Raw genomic sequence first — 19,301 nt, 5'->3', positions numbered from 1 at the left:
AATAGAGACCGGGGGTCTCCACAAGGAGGAGTATTATCACGAACATTGTGGTGCCTGGTCAATCCCGACAAGACGGAGCTCGTGGTGTTTACCAGGAGGAGGCTAGACGGACTATCAGGGCCACTCCTATTTGGGAAAAAATTAATTAAGACAACCTCAGTTAAGTACCTAGGGGTAATCCTCGAGGCAAGACTGAGTTGGAACAAACATATAGACTACAAGGTGGATAAGGCTCGCAAGATTATATGGACCTGTCGCAAGGCCGTCGTTAAGACTTGGGGCCTAGGACCTAGGGTGGTCCAATGGCTTTATATTTCTATTCTACGGCCCACAATCACCTATGCATCTTTAGTCTGGCGGCCAGGTTCTGAGAGTAAAACTGTGACCACCACCAAGTTAAACAGTGTCCAAAGACTTGTGTGTCTAGGAGTAACAGGGGCACTGGATACTACACCATTATGTGCACTGGAGGCCATCTATGCCTTCCCCCTTACATTTATATGTTAAGGAGATCGCGGAAGTGAGTGCTTACCGCCTCTGGTCACTCGGAGAATGGCCTTTCAAAAATCCGAATAGAGATCATGCTTCTATTCTTACAAGGCTTCATCAGACCTGGCCTACGACAATGATGATCGGGGACCTGATGAAGCCGAGTTTTAATGTGTACTATAAGTTCACAGTGGTGATACCCATGAGGGAGGAGTGGGTCACTGATGCTGGGGCCCATGTTAAGTCTGAGAGCTGTAAATGGTACACAGATGGCTCGCAGACGGAGACGGGCACAAGCGCCGGGATCTGGGAGCCTAAGACAAGGCTCTCCCCATGGCTAAATATGCTACTGTTTTCCAGGCCGAAGTATATGCAATACTGGCCTGTGCTGTACATGTATGGAACATGCCTGGGCGTAGAAGATGCATCACCATTTGCATTGACAGCCAGGCAGCGTTAAAAGCACTATGTGCAGTTAGAACAACATCCAAAATGGTATGGGAGTGTCAACGGATGTTAGATAAGCTGTGTGAATTGAGCTCTGTTACCCTGTTATAGGTTCCGGGGCACACAGGAATCAGTGGAAATGAAAAAGCTTACAAACTAGCAAAACAAGGCTCAAAAGGTCCTTTCACAGGACCAGAGTCCTTACTGGGAATATCACTCCAAAGTGTGAAACTGGTAATGACCCACTGGATAATTAGTCTCCCTTAGATATTTGGAGGAGTTTAACCATGGCAAGGCAGGCACGTGAACATATTGACAGCCAAAGATATAAAAAGGTCCTAATAAATTTGAATACGACCAGCATATGAACGGTAGTTGGACTGTTAAGCTGCCTCTGTGGATCAGTGGTAGAGTGTCGGCCTCCGGATCCCAAGAGAGCGGGTTCAAACCCGGCAGAGATAGTCGGATTTTTGAAGGGCGGAAAAAAGTCCATTCGACACTCCATGTCGTACGATGTCATCATGTAAAGGATCACTGGTGTTTACCAGACAAAACTCATTAAATCTCAGCCAAAGGCGCCCAAGAGAGTTCCGGTTTACTCGGTCTGCCATCTAATGAACCTAGAGTAAAAAACGGAACGTCGAAATTGACGAGCAGACAGCCAGATGGTGCCAAATTGAAATGTCTGCACATAGTAGCTGAGGCCATACGATTATTATTATTATTAGTTGGACTGTTGACATGCCACAATACCTTACAGAGACACCCACGGGTGGCCCAGATTGGCTGCGCAGTACATGCTAGTTTTCCCTCGTCCTGCTCGTGATGTCATCACAGGAGCACCGTGACTGTTGCATACAACCGCACGTGTATCTCATTTTGTTGTTTGTGTATGTCTGTCTTATAAAGAAAGGATTTCCACGTAATAACTATACGTAATTTCTTTCCGTATATTGCTGTTGGTTTATCTAGTATTTTGCGTAGTGTGTGTGTTGTACAATAGTTCGTTTCTGTGAGATCTCTGTTAAGTTGCTGTGTTTCGTGCAGTGAGGTGCACTTATTTTCTTTTCGTTAGTTGCGTGAACAGTGTACCAGGATTGAAATTTGTGTTCATAGTACAGTATCATTGCGATAGAAAACTGTGCCATTAACGATACACCGACCGAGCTCGATAGCTGCAGTCGCTTAAGTGCGGCCAGTATCCAGTATTCGGGAGATAGTGGGTTCGAACCCCACGGTCCGCAGCCCTGAAGATGGTTTTCCGTGGTTTCCCATTTTCACACCAGGCAAATGCTGGAGCTCTACCTTAATTAAGGCCACGGACGCTTCCTTCACATTCCTAGGCCTTGTCTGTCCCATCGTCCCCATAAGACCTATCTGTGTCGGTGCGACGTAAATAAATAGCAAAAAAATAAGAATAAATAAAAAAATAAAAAATAAAAAAATAAAAAAAAGAAAGAAAAAAAGATTCACCGCAATCTAAAGCGACACCTGATTGTTCAGCAGAGGGATTTCCGTACGGTACCTCGCCGGCCGTGAAAGAAAATATGACAGTTCAATGAGAAGTCCCACTGCGGAAATGCTTTCCATTTCTTCTGGTACAGCCCCTGTGGGATGGATAGAAATGTTATCTCGGGGAGGTCTACTCGTTCCATCGTTAGAATGGTAAACCAAATAAAGGAATTTGAATTAAATTTCAGGGACACTCACGGACGAGCTGAACTGTGACGCATACCTAATATTATACGCAAAGTGTCAAATAATTAGCAGTAAATTCCCCGCTGTACCACCAGAAATATTAAAATGTATGTTAGAACGAGAATATTTATACGCATACGACAAATGAACATTCGGACAAGAACTGAAAAATCCATAGCAGCTCATCGGCGAAAGGCACGACAGTGGATTTCAACTTCAAAAGCAACCACTTCATGACATCTGATCTCACAGGTAGGACTGTGTTCTAATGAAGTGTTTTTCCTGTTCTTTCTTATTGTTTAATTTTTAAAAAGTAGATTATCTATGCGGAGCCTCCGTGGCTCAGACGGCAGCGCGTCGGCTTCTCACCACTGGATACCGTGGTTCAAATCCCGGTCACTCCATGTGAGATTTGTGCTGGTCAAAGTGGAGGCGGGACAGGTTTTTCTCCGGGTATTCCGGTTTTCCCTATCATCTTTCATTCCAGCAACACTTTCCATTATCATTTCATATCATTTATCAGTCATTAATAAATCAGTTTGGGAGTGGCGACCCCATTGGAATAATAGCCTATATATGGTTCATTCATTACATCCCTGACCCGGTCAGAGACTGGAAAACAGGTTGTAGGTTTTCCAGGACTATCTATGCATGGTTTCGAATATGAACTTACTTCTGCTGCTGTTATAATGTGTGTTAAGTTTTAAACTCGATCCCTGCGGAAGTGAGTCAGGATATCGTATGTTCACATACGGTAGTTCCATCGCGGAATTTCTGCTGTAAAGATTTAATATGACAAAGATTTCATATCTCTAAATATTTATGTTTACAGATTTGAAAGCGCGTAACCTTCCTCAAACTAGATAGAGGAACTTGGAAATGTTAATAAATTTCAAGCGTTGGCCAGTGTGCCGTCACGTTGCTTTACGCCTTATTCGTAATGGAAATAATGAAAAGTTACTATGCTGTACTCTTTTTCAATCTTATAACAGCAGTAATATTTATGTCTGGTGTGCAATTAGTTCTGAGAAACTGTAATGTTTGCTGATATTATGAGATTCCTACTGATTTGCGCGCTCTGGGCTCGGCTGCTTTGCTCCTACTGTGACGTCACTTCCTTAACCAATAGCAGCTCGGCTCGCGTTGGGCCCAACCTTTAAGTGTTTAAGAACCTTGAGGGACACCTACACATCATGAAAATCAGTCAAGATCCGATGTGCAGAGGATGTGGTAGGGAGGAAGAGACCTCCGCGCATGTGGTGAGTCAGTGCGAGGCTCTTACAAGCACTAGACATCAATATCTTGGCTTACACTTTGTGAACCTGGCAGACATCAGTAATGCCAACATCCGGACACTGGTATCCATTATAGGAGCACTAGGGCTGGACTAGGCAAAACCGTTCAAAAAACTCAAAGGGTCTTCATAGACCTACGTGTGGAGCCCCGCGAAGACAGGGCTCAACCATTCCTTATCTATCTATCTATCTATCTATCTATATCTATCCATCCCAGTCACTCCATGTGAGATTTGTGCTGGACAAAGCAGAGGCGGGACAGGTTTTTATCCAGGTTCTCTGGTTTTCCCTGTCATCTTTCATTCCAGGAACACTCTCCACTATCATTTAATTTCATCTGTCAGTCATTAACACGTTCAATGAGGATCACGCGCTGGGCGCGTGACGCTAGTTTATAAGCACGTGCAGAGCAAGCGCCTAGTGCGTCACGGAACGGTTGCTGGTTCCCGCATGGTAAGAAAGGCTCTGTTTGTCATCCCGTACATCGTGTAAGTCCAGTCTACTAGCAGATTCATCCGTAGTCATATTGCACATGCGTATTCCGTTTCCCGCGTATTTTCTCCCCAGAGTTGTTGTTGTACATCATCATTCATTTCTGGGATCTTTGAGCAGCAAGACCACTTCAATGCAGTGTTGCCAACTTAGCAGATTTTCCGCTAAATTGGGCGGAATTAGAAGACAGTCGGCGGAGAAATGTATCATTTAGCGGACAGTGGATATTTTGGCGGAATTCTAGATTTATTATAGAGGAATTTAGTGTTTTATCCATTTTACTTTTTTTTTCTCTTTTTGGACTCCAGTATGTCTCTGAGCTATTCCGTGTTTCTTGTCAGGAGCTAGCAGTCAAACGAGGAAAACTTGTTATTTGGATTTGATGTTATGAGATCATGGTATGATAAATTTGTAATGTGTGGGGAAAGGGCACTTATCTCTTAGTTGACGAATGGCGACAGATAATGAAACTGTGAGAGAGTAGCATTTATATTTATGCTACAAAGTAAGGCCGTTTAATGAACTGGCCTGTTCTGGGTGTGGCCCTTGCGGTAGGCGATTCACCTAGTTTGCACCCGGCACTAAAACGCCTACAAGTTTTAGCTCGCTGGCTCGCAGGAAGGGGGTTAATACCAGTGAAACTCACAGATCAGGTGAGTTCAGACATTTACTATCATTATTATTATTCCTCGTTTTTATTGCTCGTTATTTGAGATTGGATTTCTTGGCGGAATTTTAGCGGATTTTTAGTAGTATTTAGTGGATCTTGAAAATATAAGTTGGCGACACTGCTTCAATGCGAGGCAAGACACTGCATTTTCTGTTTATTATTACTTCAAGAGAATTTACGAGTGATTCCGCTTTTGAAATAAATACGGTAAATTCCATTACTGTAATATGTTCAGTAAAAGAACTGAACTTGTAATTGTCATTTATTCCTGCATCATATTTGTAAGTAACTTGAAATAACGTGCAGTAATCATTTTTGACTGCATTGTGATGCTTATGTTATCATTTTATTTTTATTTTTTGCAGATGGCCGACAATGTGGTTCCTTCAACGTTATGAGACCCACCCATTTAGCCAAAGTGTTTAATTTTTGTTTGCCAAATTCTATAATAGAGAAGTGTAAATATAACTATATTTATGTGTGTAACGTACTTTATGCATTTGTTTGCTATCCGCGGTAAATAATGCACAGTAATCTACGAACGAGCGTGGTGCGTGATCCGTCTGGTGACCAGTATTACTTCTCAATTACAACTACCGTGCAGGTCACGCACCAGGCGCGTGAGCGGGATAAGTCCACGAGTTCGATAGAACTCGTCCTACCAACGTACAAAACTTCGATAATTACAACTTGAGTCCCACACAAATATTTTGTTCAGGTTGGCGGGTATGTCACGCTCTGCTAATACGCAGTGAACAGATTAATCATTACCCCAGAGGAGTGCGACGGACCTCGGCAGCCGGCATAATTTGCTATCCTCGCCGCAAGTAGGGGGCTTCATTCCATCCCTGACCCGGTCACTGATTGGAAAAAGAGGTTGTAGGTTTTCATTCATTGAGTACCACTCAACAAAGGAGTGTGACGGGTTAAGACTTCGAAATACTCCCAGTATAAGCCCTGTTATTTGAAGGAGTAATGTTATCACCAAACTTGCAACACATGCAGCCAAAAGATTGGACAACTTCTTCCTGTACTTACAGCAGTAAGGGTTTCCTTAACCATGCTGACACTCTTGACATGAATTGGGGTAGATGTAATGAGCTGTCCGTCATCAAGGCTGCCTTTTCTTATTCGCCGGCTCTTTTCTATTTTCCTTATTCGACATGGCCCACTGCTACTGTTAAAATGGAGCACATTTTCACGGCAAGTCTGGAAATAAAAGTATTGTACAATTTATTGTAAAAAAAGTCCAGCTTTTGAGGTACAATAAAACTAAACATCATCTACAATTTTAAGAATACACATCTTTACATTATAGCTCCCACTGCTTTCTAAAATGATATACATCACAAACCGGAGAAATATGTTAGTTTTCCAATCAACAACACATAGCTGACATTCTTGAATCACGCGCCAAAGAGTTTACATTGATAGTACAAAAGAAAAATGTTACACCTTATATCTTTTCATATACAGTATAATCACTACATGTCCTGTTTTTTTCAACCTGTTGTTCCAAAGTCCTGTTGTTTTGTTGTGACATATATTTGTCCCTTTGCCTGCTGTCATTTCTTGATGGATGCAGTACTTTTTCATCCATCACTTGGCACAGGCTAGAGTAAAGTGTAGCTTCCACCGAGGTCCCAGTCTCATCCATGGCTGTGACTATATGAAAGATGCTGTGGTATGGGTGGTGCTGAGTAATGACATTCAGAACACGATTAGTGTGTTTGAGTGTTATAAAAGGTGTTACTCATAGGGTTAGTCGTGCTGCAGTAGCACTTTCTGGCCCGGTGGGGAAAGCAATGGCAAACTACCTCACTCCTCGTTTTGCCTAGTACGCCTCTTGTTGGTGCTCCCATTGGTTTTTGCGGTTCCCTTATAACTGCATAACTATTGGTGGTGCTATTTGAGAATCCAACCAGCCTCTGGGCTGATGACCTAACAGACAGACATATTTGTCCCATTTTGTTGGAAAGGGCAATTTATTCTCTGTTGTCATTAACACAATATTATAAATTATTATATGCACTCAAATCTATCTGTATGTTAAGGTAATTTTTATGTCCAAAAGAACGCAGAAATACCGGTGCACCATCCCACACTCGGCCAACTTCAGCAACATGAACTGCACTTGGCTGCAACTGAAGAGGCCTGGGCTTATTACAGGGTTGATGAAAATCATAGCTTCGTTCGTATGACTCTGCATCCAAACTTGACACTTCTCGACTGAGTAACAGACTACTTTGAACAGAATTCTCTTGGGGCTGCATGAAGTGTGATGCTATTGTTGTGAATATACTTGTACCTCATTCTTGTGAATTATTGCAAAACAAAATTGAAAGAGGTCAATTTTGTGTGGAGATGCTTTTAATCATTGGGAGAAAACATTTTTTTCCTGTTTTACTTAGGTCCGTTTTACTGCTATTGGATGTCTACCCTTGAATTCAGTAAATTGATAATCCTGTCACCACTAATGTTTTCTACAAACTTAAGATGGCATCACCTTGCAAAGTCCTTGGCAAAAGATGTGCAGCACATCACTATGCACAACACAAGCAAGACTGCTGCGCACTGTTTCCCTATCGATGCAGAAAATGTCATTCATAAAATATACTACCATTTTCACTCGTACTCTAACATAATTGTATCAATGAGAGGATTTCTGCAGTTCTGTTCAGGATGATTAATGGAAACTATTGGCTTATAGTTTAAAATACTAGAACGTTTTATGCCGGCCTTGGAAATTTTCTTGTACTTTTTGAAAAAGTATATATTCTCAGTCACAAAAAATTCAAAATCATAAACCCTTTGACATACCATTCTTTTTGGAAAAAAATTGTGCCCTTACATACTATTTATTTTTTCAGTTATTTTAAGGAAATGCAGATGAATATTTACATGGATAGTACACACACATATAAACAACTTTTTTTTCATTCCACCCTACATTTATGGCTTGGAGAAGTCCTCTTATGTATGGAAAAAACAGGCGTTCACATGCAAAGCAACACAGATTCCCCATGCTACACCACTCTGCATCGCCTGGAGGGCTATAATTTCTTCTCAGTTGGAGCTATTTTTAATGAGTAGCAGCCAGTATATCAACCCTCTGGTGTCCAGGATATACAGTGAAACCTGGTTAGTGCGTACCTCGTTAACACGTTTTCTCACTTAGCACGTGGTAAATTCGAGACCCGATTTTCATCGTATTTAATCTATATAAAAATACCTCACATATCGCGTCGCGGATTTTCGCTATTACCGCTTAGTATGATCACATTTTTCTTAGTCCTGAAAATATTATTTTTCATCCCTTGTGAAACAAACGTGATTTCGAACTCAGGTAAGATCCGTCGCCACAATTGCGTGATTACAGCAAAAGGCCTTAAATTCCTGAATTTCACAGGATAAGTTGCACGTTCGGGGAGCAAGCCCTTAGCCTCAGGAATGTTCAGTTTTGCTTGCCGATTAGCAGGAAAGATTGCTGAATAACGAAGTGAGTATTTTTGTGCTTGTATTTTGTACTCCATTCACAAGTTAGAAATTTATTTTGTGTTGAGTGGTATGGTGAAGTGTAGACAATATTTGTCACATGATACTGTAGCCTATATCTTGATTAGGAACATATGAACATAACTATCGCATCACAAATTTTCGCTATTTCAACTTACTATAAGTACAGTCATATTTTTCCTAGCCCTGAAAATGTTATTTGTCATCCCTTGTGAAAGAAACAAGGCTTACAACAAGGGTAAGAGCCGTCGCCTCAGTTGCGTGGTTACGGAAAAAGTGAGCCTATTTGTGCTTGTATTTCACATTCCATTAAGAAGTTAAAAATTTATTTTGTGTTGAGGGGTAGCCTATATATGGATTAGGAATGTAATCGTGTGAAATTGACTAGCAAGGTAAACATTTGTCTTGTGATAGCCTAATTATGGATACGGAAAAAGTCGTGAAATTCCTTACTAATGAAGACAAAATTAAAATCTTTCAGAAAGTGGACTGGCATCCGATCTTCAAGTGCCCAATGTTCGCGAATGTTGAACTCGCACCTTCAAGTTTCGACTCGATCATACGACTGGGTCGAAGTTTTCAAAATGACGGCCAAAGTCATTCCTCCGGATTCCTCCTGCTCACACAGGGTTGAGTGTAACCTCCCATTCATTGTCTAAGAGCGTGACCAGAAAATAATGTTTAATAACCCACAGCTTCGAAATAAAAAGCTTCTGCTAACAGTTGTTTTAGAAGGAGTGTGATCTACAATAATAAGTGGAACCTTGATTCTCCGTTTTTGGGGAGACCCTGGGAAAGAAACGTAAAACATGGGAAAACTGTAAATACGGGTACGAATGAACCATTATCAATTTGGCTAAACATTACAAAAATGAAATATGTATACTTATAATCTTACAAACACCCCTAAACCAAACTACTACCCCTATGGGCCTTCCGTCTACCAAGCGACCGTTGCTCGGTTGAAAGGCCTGCAGATTACAAGGTGACGCATGGTCAATGTGACGAATCCTCACAGCCATTATTGCTGGCTCCCTAGATCGGGGTCGCCATCTCACCATTACATACGAGGGTAATCCTAAAAATAAGGTCTCCTATTTTTTTATAAATACAGAACTCTGTTCATGTGGCTGTTGGTCACAATATTGTGAAGAGTGTTTCCCGTGCTCGCACATAAACATGTTCACGCCACGCTGAGGCACTCAGTTTTGGCTTGACAGCTGTTGAGAATGGAGCTGCCATTGGATGTTACCGCCAACTGCATGGATGTCAAAAGTTCGTAAGTGGTGTAGAGAGTTTGCAGCTAGTCGGACTGAAATTCATGACAAACAAAGCAGAGGGAGACTCAACTTCCATAATGACAGTCTTGAAGGTTGAGCAAATCACGCGCAAAGATCGGAGGATCACCCTGGATAATCTCTGCACTTTGGTTCCTGAGGTTTTCCAAAGCGCCGCTCACAGAATGTTAACGGGAAAGTTGAAATACCGGAAGATGTGCGCAAGATGGGTGCCAGCACCGACGACGAGGTAAAAGATGAGGTTCAGAACTTCCTGAACAGCATGGTGGCGAGCCGGTATGACATTAGCATACAAAAGCTGTCACAGCGTCTACAAAAATGCATCGACCCATATGGTGATTATGTAGAAAAATAGCTAAATGTTCAAGCTGTAAAAGGATGTAAACCAGGTCTATGTATTTATAACAAAACACCGGGCGAGTTGGCCATACGCGTAGAGGCGCGCGGCTGTGAGCTTGCACCCGGGAGATAGTAGGTTCGAATCCCACTATCGGCAGCCCTGAAAATGGTTTTCCGTAGTTTCCCATTTTCACACCAGGCAAATGCTGGGGCTGTACCTTAATTAAGGCCACGGCCGCTTCCTTCCAACTCCTAGGCCTTTCCTATCCCATCGTCGCCATAAGACCTATCTGTGTCGGCACGACGTAAAGACCCTAGCAACTAGCAAGCAAGCAAGCAAGCAAGCAAAAAAAAAAAAAAAAAAAACAGGAGACCTTATTTCTGGGATTACCTTGTAGCTCCTCAATTAAAGGTAATCGTAGAATGAGTGAACATGGAACCAGCCCTCATATCCAGGTAAAAATGCCTGAGCCGGCCGGGAATCGAACCCAGGCCCCCCGGGTAAGAGGCAGGCAAGTTAGACCGCGGGGCCGGCTTCAAACATTAACTACCAGTATGCGACTTAAAAATCTCGGAATTTTACATTCAGTTTTACTCGGGAAAAATTGTCAGTTTCTTCTGAAAACTTCTTCCAGTTCAGCAACTTTGATCAGCCAACTCTTTGAAAAACCCAATACCCAAAACGCCAAACCAAACAACATGATACAGATCAATCAATCAATCAATCAATACTGATCTGCATTTAGGGCAGTCGCCCAGGTGGCAGATTCCCTATCTGTTGCTTTCCTAGCCTTTTCCGAAATGATTTCAAAGAAATTGGAAATTTATTGAACATCTCCCTTGGTAAGTTATTCCAATCCCTACCTCCCGTTCCTATAAATGAATATTTGCCCCAGTTTGTCCTCTTGAATTCCAACTTTATCTTCATATTGTGATCTTTCCTACTTTTATAAACGCCATTCAAACTTATTCGTCTACTAATGTCATTCCACGCCATCTCTCCGCTGACAGCTCGGAACATACCACTTAGTCGAGCAGCTCTTCTTCTTTCTCTCAATTCTTCCCAACCCAAACATCGCAACATTTTTGTAACGCTACTCTTTTGTCGGAAATCACCCAGAACAAATCAAGCTGCTTTTCTTTGGATTTTTTCCAGTTCTTGAATCAGGTAATCCTGGTGAGGGTCCCATACACTGGAACCATACTCTAGGTGGGGTCTTACCAGAGACTTATATGCACTCTCCTTTACATCCTTACTACAACCCCTAAACACCCTCATAACCATATGCAGAGATCGGTACCCTTTATTTACAATCCCATTTATGTGATTACCCCAGTGAAGATCTTTCCTTATTTTTTTTTTTGCTATTTGTTTTACGTCGCACAGGCACAGATAGGTCTTATGTTGACGATGGGACAGGAAAGGCCTAGGAAGTGGAAGGAAGCAGCCGTGGCCTTGATTAAGGTACAGCCCCGGCATTTGCCTGGTGTGAAAATGGGAAACCACGGAAAACCATCTTCAAGGCTGCCGACAGTGGGGCTCGAACTGCTGTCCATCTCACAACATTTTCGAGGTCACGTTGCAGTTGCTCACAATCTTGTAACTTATTTATCACTCTATAGAGAATAACATCATCCGCAAAAAACCTTACCTCCGATTCCATTCCTTTACTCATATCATTTATATATATAAGAAAACATAAAGGTCCGATAACACTGCCCTGAGGAACTCCCCTCTCAACTATTACAGGGTCAGACAAAGCTTCACCTACTCTAACTCTCCGAGATCTATTTTCTAGAAATATAGCAACCCATTCAGTCACTCTTTTGTCTAGTCCAATTGCACTCATTTTTGCCAGTAGTCTCCCATGATCCACCCTATCAAATGCTTTAGACATGTCAATCGCGATACAGTCCATTTGACCTCCAGAATCCAAGATATCTGCTATATCTTGCTGGAATCCTACAAGTTGAGCTTCAGTGGAATAACCCCATAGGGAATCTGAAATATTTGCCCCGAATGAGTAAATTTATAATACCAATATAGTTGGTCCATTATTGGATATTATAAATTTTCCAGCTAACTCATTCCTGTTTGCCAGCGTTTTGCCCCAGTGTGCTAAGTTGGGCTCTTCAGTTGATAAATAGCACACCCACCAAGGCGCATGGTTAGTGCATACCGTGGAGGCCACTGAGTAGACTACTTAGAGCCAGGATCCCCATGGGGATCAACATCTGTATCATCTAATGGCCAGGCAGGCATAAATTTCTTCTGAAAATGAGACAAAGTCTCTCATAGTGCATTGACAATGCCAGTGGCCAGACCCTTATTTTTAAGTACATTTCATGCTTGTTCTCTACATTTATCACATTAGGATTTACTTAAAAAGCTGTAAATGAGAAGATAAAAGAGACCGCATTGTTTACATTAGGTATGCCATCTCCCGGATAGTTGAAAAAGTTCCACGACGGAAAGAATAAAAATAAATGACAGAAAAGTGTGCTGCATTTATAGATATCTACAGGTGCGGCGGTAATGCATTGTATTATCAAATGTTTAATTTCGTACATTTGCTGTCTCAATTTTTTTATATCGCTTACCGTAGTATGTTTTGTTTGGTGTCTCCGAAAATCATAAAAATTGGGAACATAAAATCAATATTATTATTATCATTTGTCAGGTATGTTGGCGAGTAAAACAGTCATGATTGGATAGTTTTTATCATGTTTAAACTTACTTCTCTCCATAAAATACCTATATTGCCCTGAGTTACGAGATATTGAACAAACACTTTGTTAATGATCTCGCCTGCTATGTTAATAGCAACAATGTGAGTATATCTCAACTACTAAAGTAAACCCACTGCCTCATCTTGAGGTGGTGCAGGACTTTTTAGACACTCCCCCCCAGAGGGGAGTTACATGTACCATTTTTACTGCATATCAACCTTCCTGCTATTCGTAAATCTCTGGCAGTACGGTACTGGGAAGCAAACTCAGACTCCCGAGAACGACAGCTAATTGTACTAACCATTACGCTGGCAGACATTAAACTACAAAACACAAACATATAACATGACTGATGCATGCTTGCAATGCGCGGGTAGGACACGGAACTATTAACCTATTTGTGCGACGTCATCAGAAGTGCAGCAGGTCTAAGCTATGGAGGTGGACATTTCTTAACTACGAGACACAGATGTGGCCTATGACTTTGACGCATGTTTTCACTGTGTGAGTCGTATGGAAGAAACTATTCACAAATTTGTGTGATATCACCAGAGCTGCAATAAAACTTGTACCTGATTCGAAGCGGAATCGTTCTCTCGGACGAATTATGTTGGGGGAGTCTTGTATGCAACTTTTTTTTTCATTTTCTTTGTCTCGAAACGCAAGATGGGTCTAATACACAAGTAAGTACGGTAATTGAAAATGACCAATATTAGTGTCCAATTTATAGATTTCTGGGTTGCTGACATGTATAATGGCATTCTGGATGCTGTTTAAGTTCCATTGCCATGGGGGTTGGGACGAGATGAAAAAGAATGTACAAAAGATCGGGATTATGAATGTACGTGTGTATGTTCCAGCATAGCACTCAACAAAACTTTGTACACATATGACTTTATATCTGGAAAGAAAGTACTCTGGTTGATAAGACGCCCCGAGCAGCCCTAGGGGAGGAGGTTGAATGTAAAAATAATAAAAAAACGACCTATATTAGTGTCGAATCCATGGCTTTAAGGATTGATGAGAGAAATGTTGACACTCTGGATGCTGTTGAAGTCCATGTTCAGCCATCATTGGCCTGGAGGTTACAAGCGGGTTCAAAAGGGTTGAAAAAGAAAATGCATAAAATGACTCCCGTTTTGGGAGTTGCTAGGCTGATTAGTGAGAGTCCCAGTGACAGTTGAAATTTGTACATCTATAAGTGCAACGTGTAAATATATTGAGTTATAATTTGCGTTCATTATTTATTCAAAAGAGTCAACTACTTCCCAGATAATCTTGGCTGCCATAAGGACAAAGTTTAATGCGGAACTGAATGATCTCAAACTAAAACTTGAAATTAACTCTAAATTTACAAACAAGTTTGAAAAATTTCAATGGACAAAGTTTAATGCGGAACTGAATGATCTCAAACTAAAACTTAAAGTTACATACATAAGAATAACTCTAAATCTACAAACAAGTTTGAAAAATTTCAATCAACTTCACAATAAAGAAACCTACAAATATTCACGTCAAACTCCCTTATAGAGAGAATTCATAACGGCGAAAAATTTACTTGCTATAACGGATTGTCGTTATATCTGCTTTTTCGTAAAAGTCAGGGAAAATCCCATTCATATTAAAATTGGTATGAAACGACATTTCTAAACTTGAGTTTTCACAGATGATACGTTATTTTTCAGAATTCGATGGTACCTGAAAATGTGTGTTTAATTTCATTCTGAAAAAATTATAGTACCACTTCAGAGGCCTCTGTGGCAAACGTTCCAGTTTCCTTCTTCAAACAGCGTCACCTAATCTAACCATATATGTATAATAAAATCGTATTTCAAGCACACGTAGAGAAATGATATCCTCCTCACTACAAAACTACCTGGGAACAGCCTTTACAAAATTTAACTAAATGCAAGAAAATACAAAACTATCTTCGGAATCAGAGATATACTCTGCCATATCTTGAGGTGTATCGCGTTCTTACTTAATTTCAGTATATAACATGAAAAATTAAGCGATCGTTTACTTCAGCCTTTATTTCTAACGAGTTAACGATTGCTATCGGCCATGTTATTTATGTATTTGTTATGAAAACATGTTCTCTTCTTTTATTTCTAATTTTCTTTATGGAAGAGCAGTTGACGGGTATTACTAACCGACTCCTATAGACTCCAACATCACTTTCGAATGTTGACGAGAGAGCCCGCAAGTGCACATAGCAAGAAAAAGATACCGTAGTGAAGATGATCAATCGCATTTTGTGGCAAACATTTCAGTTTTTTAAAATTCAAACAGCGTCACCTAACCTAGGTTAACTGTAGTATATGTATCATGAAAACATATATCAAGCGCCAGTAGAAAAGTGATACCTTCTCACTACAAATGTAGATGGAAATAGTCTTTCCAAAATTTAACCAGACGCGAGAAAATATAAAAGCAACCTCTGAAATCAATGATGCACTGCCATACATTGAGGTGTATCCCATTCCTACTTAATTGCAGTATTTAGCTTTAAAATTGATCGTTTACTTCAGCCTTTATTTTTAAGAGTAAACAACTGCTCTACATCACATGTCCTTTGTGGTGGGTCCACTAACACTACATAGTAAGCTACTTCACTTAGTAGCAAACTGCAGTCAGTGATATTCACTGAGGCACTTTCTTCATGAAAACATGTTCTCTTCCCTTTCCATTTTTCTTTACGGAACAGCAGTCAACGGGTATTACTAATCGACTCTGACATCGCCTTTGAATGTCAACGAGAGTGCTCGCTAGTGGACATAGTGAGGAAACAATACTGGAGATGATCGATCGCATGCAATATAATCGCTGGGTGCATGTCAGTAACGGAAAAAAACACACACAATCACTGATGTGTCAGAGATAGGGCTCTCGTTGTAACTGAAGGGGTTCTCGTTATATGCCGTACTCGTTATAGCGGACTTCTACTGTGTTAAAAAATGTACCCGAGCAGAGTTGGGTACGACACCTAGTAAATAAATAAATATTACAACCTGTCTGAGTACAAAAAAATACTGTTCATATCAGACAGAAACTTGATGAAGATCACATACTGCACATTCCTTGCAAAACTAAGGATGGAAAGATTGTGGTTTTAAATTTAATGGTAGTTCAGTATAGACTACAACTCTACACATATATTCAGAGGAACAAACTATGAATTAAATGATATCAGTATTAACTAAACCTATGTTCAGAATATCAGAGTGTATACCTCTTTGAGCAGGTTGCCACTGCGTCTACGCCAGCGACTGATACGTCCAGAGCGGATCAACCGCCCAGCACTTCCGTTACTGGACAAGTGTGTTATTTTCTTCATGCTGCCTCGTGCTGCCACTTGCACTATCCGACTGTTCAATCGTCGGCACCGCCGCTCACGTTGTTCGCTGCGCAACCACATGGCACCCGTTCTCTAGCTCTACATCACATGTCCTTTGTGGTGGGTCCACTAACACTACATAGTAAGCTACTTCACTTAGTAGCAAACTGCAGTCAGTGATATTCACTGAGGCACTTTCTTCTTCATATGTTTCATCTGAAATTAAAAAGGAGATGAATTTACAATTTCAGTACCATAGCGAGTTTTCTCAGTTCTGAAACATAAAGCAGAGGAACCTTGATTCAAGGCTGTCGTTCAATACCAAATTTAAATTGTATAAGAGGAGGTATATATCACAAGGTAAAGAAACAATAGTCCATACAACTGAGTAAAAATTTGCAATGGCTTACATGTGACAAGTTAAAATTGGATTATAACATTATCATTACAAATACATACAAGTAGTATTAGTCTGTTACTGCCAAGCCGAGTGGCTCAGACGGTTGAGGCGCTTGCCGACTGACCCCAACTTGGCAGGTTTGATCCTGGCTCAGTCCAGTGGTAATTGAAGGTGCTCAAATATGTCAGCCTCGTGTCGGTAGTTTTACTGGCACATAAAAGTACTCCTGCGGGACAAAGTTCCGGCACCTTGGCATCTCAAAATCGTAAAACTAGTTGGTTGAACATACAGCAAATAACATTATTATTAGTCTGTAATTATATAAAAATGGTTTGCTAAGGCATCTTTAAACGTGTTTTTTGCAATCATTCATATCTTACCAGTATTTTCATCAATATCACTGAGAAACCCACCTTCCCTTGAACTAAATTCTATTAAATTAGAAGTATTTCTTCTAACATTATAATTCTATCCAGTGTTACAAATAAACCTACATGGTTGAAACTGAATATGTACTCTTTGGATAGTCAAAGAAAATTACTGTACATTGAAAAATACATCTGGTCCTACTTCCTGGTTAAGTAAAGAATTATTACCTGACACAGCGAAGTCAGTTATACTACCATTCAGTTATCGCCACTGTTCAACTGTCAACAAATTAATCTAAAAAGCCACCTAATCGATACTTTATTTCTTTTGCCTTTGGCAAACTTAAAAATACATTAACAAACACAGTACTTGTTTCGACCACTTAGTGGTCATCTTCAGCTGTATATAAAAATCTTAGATGATAACATTTAAAAGCAAGCATATTGGATCTTAAAACTATATCCCATGGGAATCCAAAAACTATTGTTCTAGATGCTTTAAATCAATTGGAGGATGGGGGGGGGGGGGGGTTGGGGGTAAGGAGATGTATTTGAATGATACTTAAATTACAGTATCGTTTACAATTGAGTTTAAAAAATTTAAATGATGAAAAACATATTTAAAATATTTAAAAGCGTCTATGGTAAAATTATTTTTGATATATAAAATATTTTAAATATGTTTTTCATAATTTAAGTTTTTTAAACACAATTGTAAACGATACTGTAATTTAAGTATCATTCAAATAAATCTCCTTACCCCCCCCCCCCTCATCCAATTCATTTAAAGCATCTAGAACAATAGTTTTTGGATTCCCATGGGATATAGTTTTAAGATCCAATGTGCTTGCTTTTAAATGTTATCATCTAAGAATTTTATATACAGCTGAAGATGACCACTAAGTGGTCGAAACATGTACTGTGTTTGTTAATGTATTTTTAAGTTTGCCAAAGGCAAAAGAAATAAAGTATCGATTAGGTGGCTTTTTAGATTAATTTGTTGATTAAACTCATCGATACGGCCATGAAGTGGACAGCTTGCACTGTTCAACTGGTCGAGAATGTTCCCATATTAGGCAAATAAACTACCACATTTTTTTTTTTTAAAACCAGTTTTAGTTAATATGTGTTTAGCATTTGCATGCCAGTTTAATGTAATGCCCAGAAAACAAACAAAACTTGCCAGGTACCAATTCATGGCCACATTTTCCTGACAATGAGGAAATTATTACAAAAAGCTGGTCACAGGATGTGGGGTTTCTGAAGTTAGGGCATGAATAAAACATCCCTTAGCTTAATTACCAGTTGTGGAGAAAGTACTACCTCAAAATTATTTAAGAAAACGAATGTTACAAAATGTTCAAAATGGTACTTCAGTACATGGATGTATCATGATTAACTATCAGCAGAGTAAAAAGATTCTGAGAATGTGAGGTATGTTGTTTGGTCATGCTGCGAATTAATTTTTAATAGTGAATTTCACATTATATTCAAATGCCTAAGCCTACCTGCTGGTAATCTAGGCTGGGCTGAACTAGCAAGCCCAGAATTTAATTTGTGGTAAAAATGAATTTCTTTCATTTCAACCGATGCTATCATTACAGTTAGGGAGTGTAATTTAGTAGTCATGACAGTGCCAACTAGTATTTAATAACCACGATTCATGTGAAAGATGGCAAATTTCAATACAGAGAATGGTTTAGTGGTTCACCATTCAGGTGAGGCAGGATTAGGCCCAGCTGAGTACAGTGTACAGGTTTCATCTGAAAAATAATTTGGTGTCACAAAGTATCTAGCCTAAAACTGCTGGCTAGAAGAACTCAGATTGAGCTAGGATAGATCCAGGAACTCTAATAAAGGGCTGCACCAAGCTAGCAATAGCCACATAAAGTTTCCTTTTAACCTCTTTTTACGACAGGCAGGGGATACCGTCGATGTAAAGAAAACGTGGAGTAAGTCAATAAAACTGCATATCCAGAACTCCTAAAAAGATCAGAGAAAAGAGAATTATGAAATGAGGGGGAAAACTAGACTCTTTTGACCTTGGATGCCGTATATATCACAGCTGTTGTATAAGTGATAACGATAAATTTGTCCTGACTAATGAAGAGGATATTAAGAGCCGTTGGAAATTACATTTTCAGAAACTACTGAATAAAAAGCATTCCAGGGAAGCACGTGGAGAACTTCCAGCCAATATGCTTGGCACATCCGGTCCCTTC

General features: G+C 40.2%; 1 protein-coding gene across 5 annotated transcripts in view; it reads right to left on the bottom strand.

The window, feature by feature from the left end:
• LOC136873721 (CTD small phosphatase-like protein 2) overlaps positions 1-19,301 on the bottom strand; it is a 276,292-nt gene that overhangs the window by 123,607 nt on the left and 133,384 nt on the right. For all 5 annotated transcript variants that reach the window (XM_067146864.2, XM_067146868.2, XM_068228014.1 and 2 more), the window contains exons 4-5: positions 16,207-16,527; positions 6,130-6,300 (exon numbers count right to left, since the gene is read on the bottom strand). In XM_067146864.2, coding sequence (XP_067002965.1) covers positions 6,130-6,300; positions 16,207-16,392 — 357 coding nt within the window. In that variant the 5' untranslated portion in view covers positions 16,393-16,527. The remainder of the gene's footprint in view (positions 1-6,129; positions 6,301-16,206; positions 16,528-19,301) is intronic.

Source organism: Anabrus simplex, chromosome 5, assembly GCF_040414725.1.
Source record: "Anabrus simplex isolate iqAnaSimp1 chromosome 5, ASM4041472v1, whole genome shotgun sequence".
Classification (NCBI taxonomy): Eukaryota; Metazoa; Arthropoda; class Insecta; order Orthoptera; family Tettigoniidae; genus Anabrus; species Anabrus simplex.
This window is presented reverse-complemented; position numbering and strand designations above follow the sequence as displayed.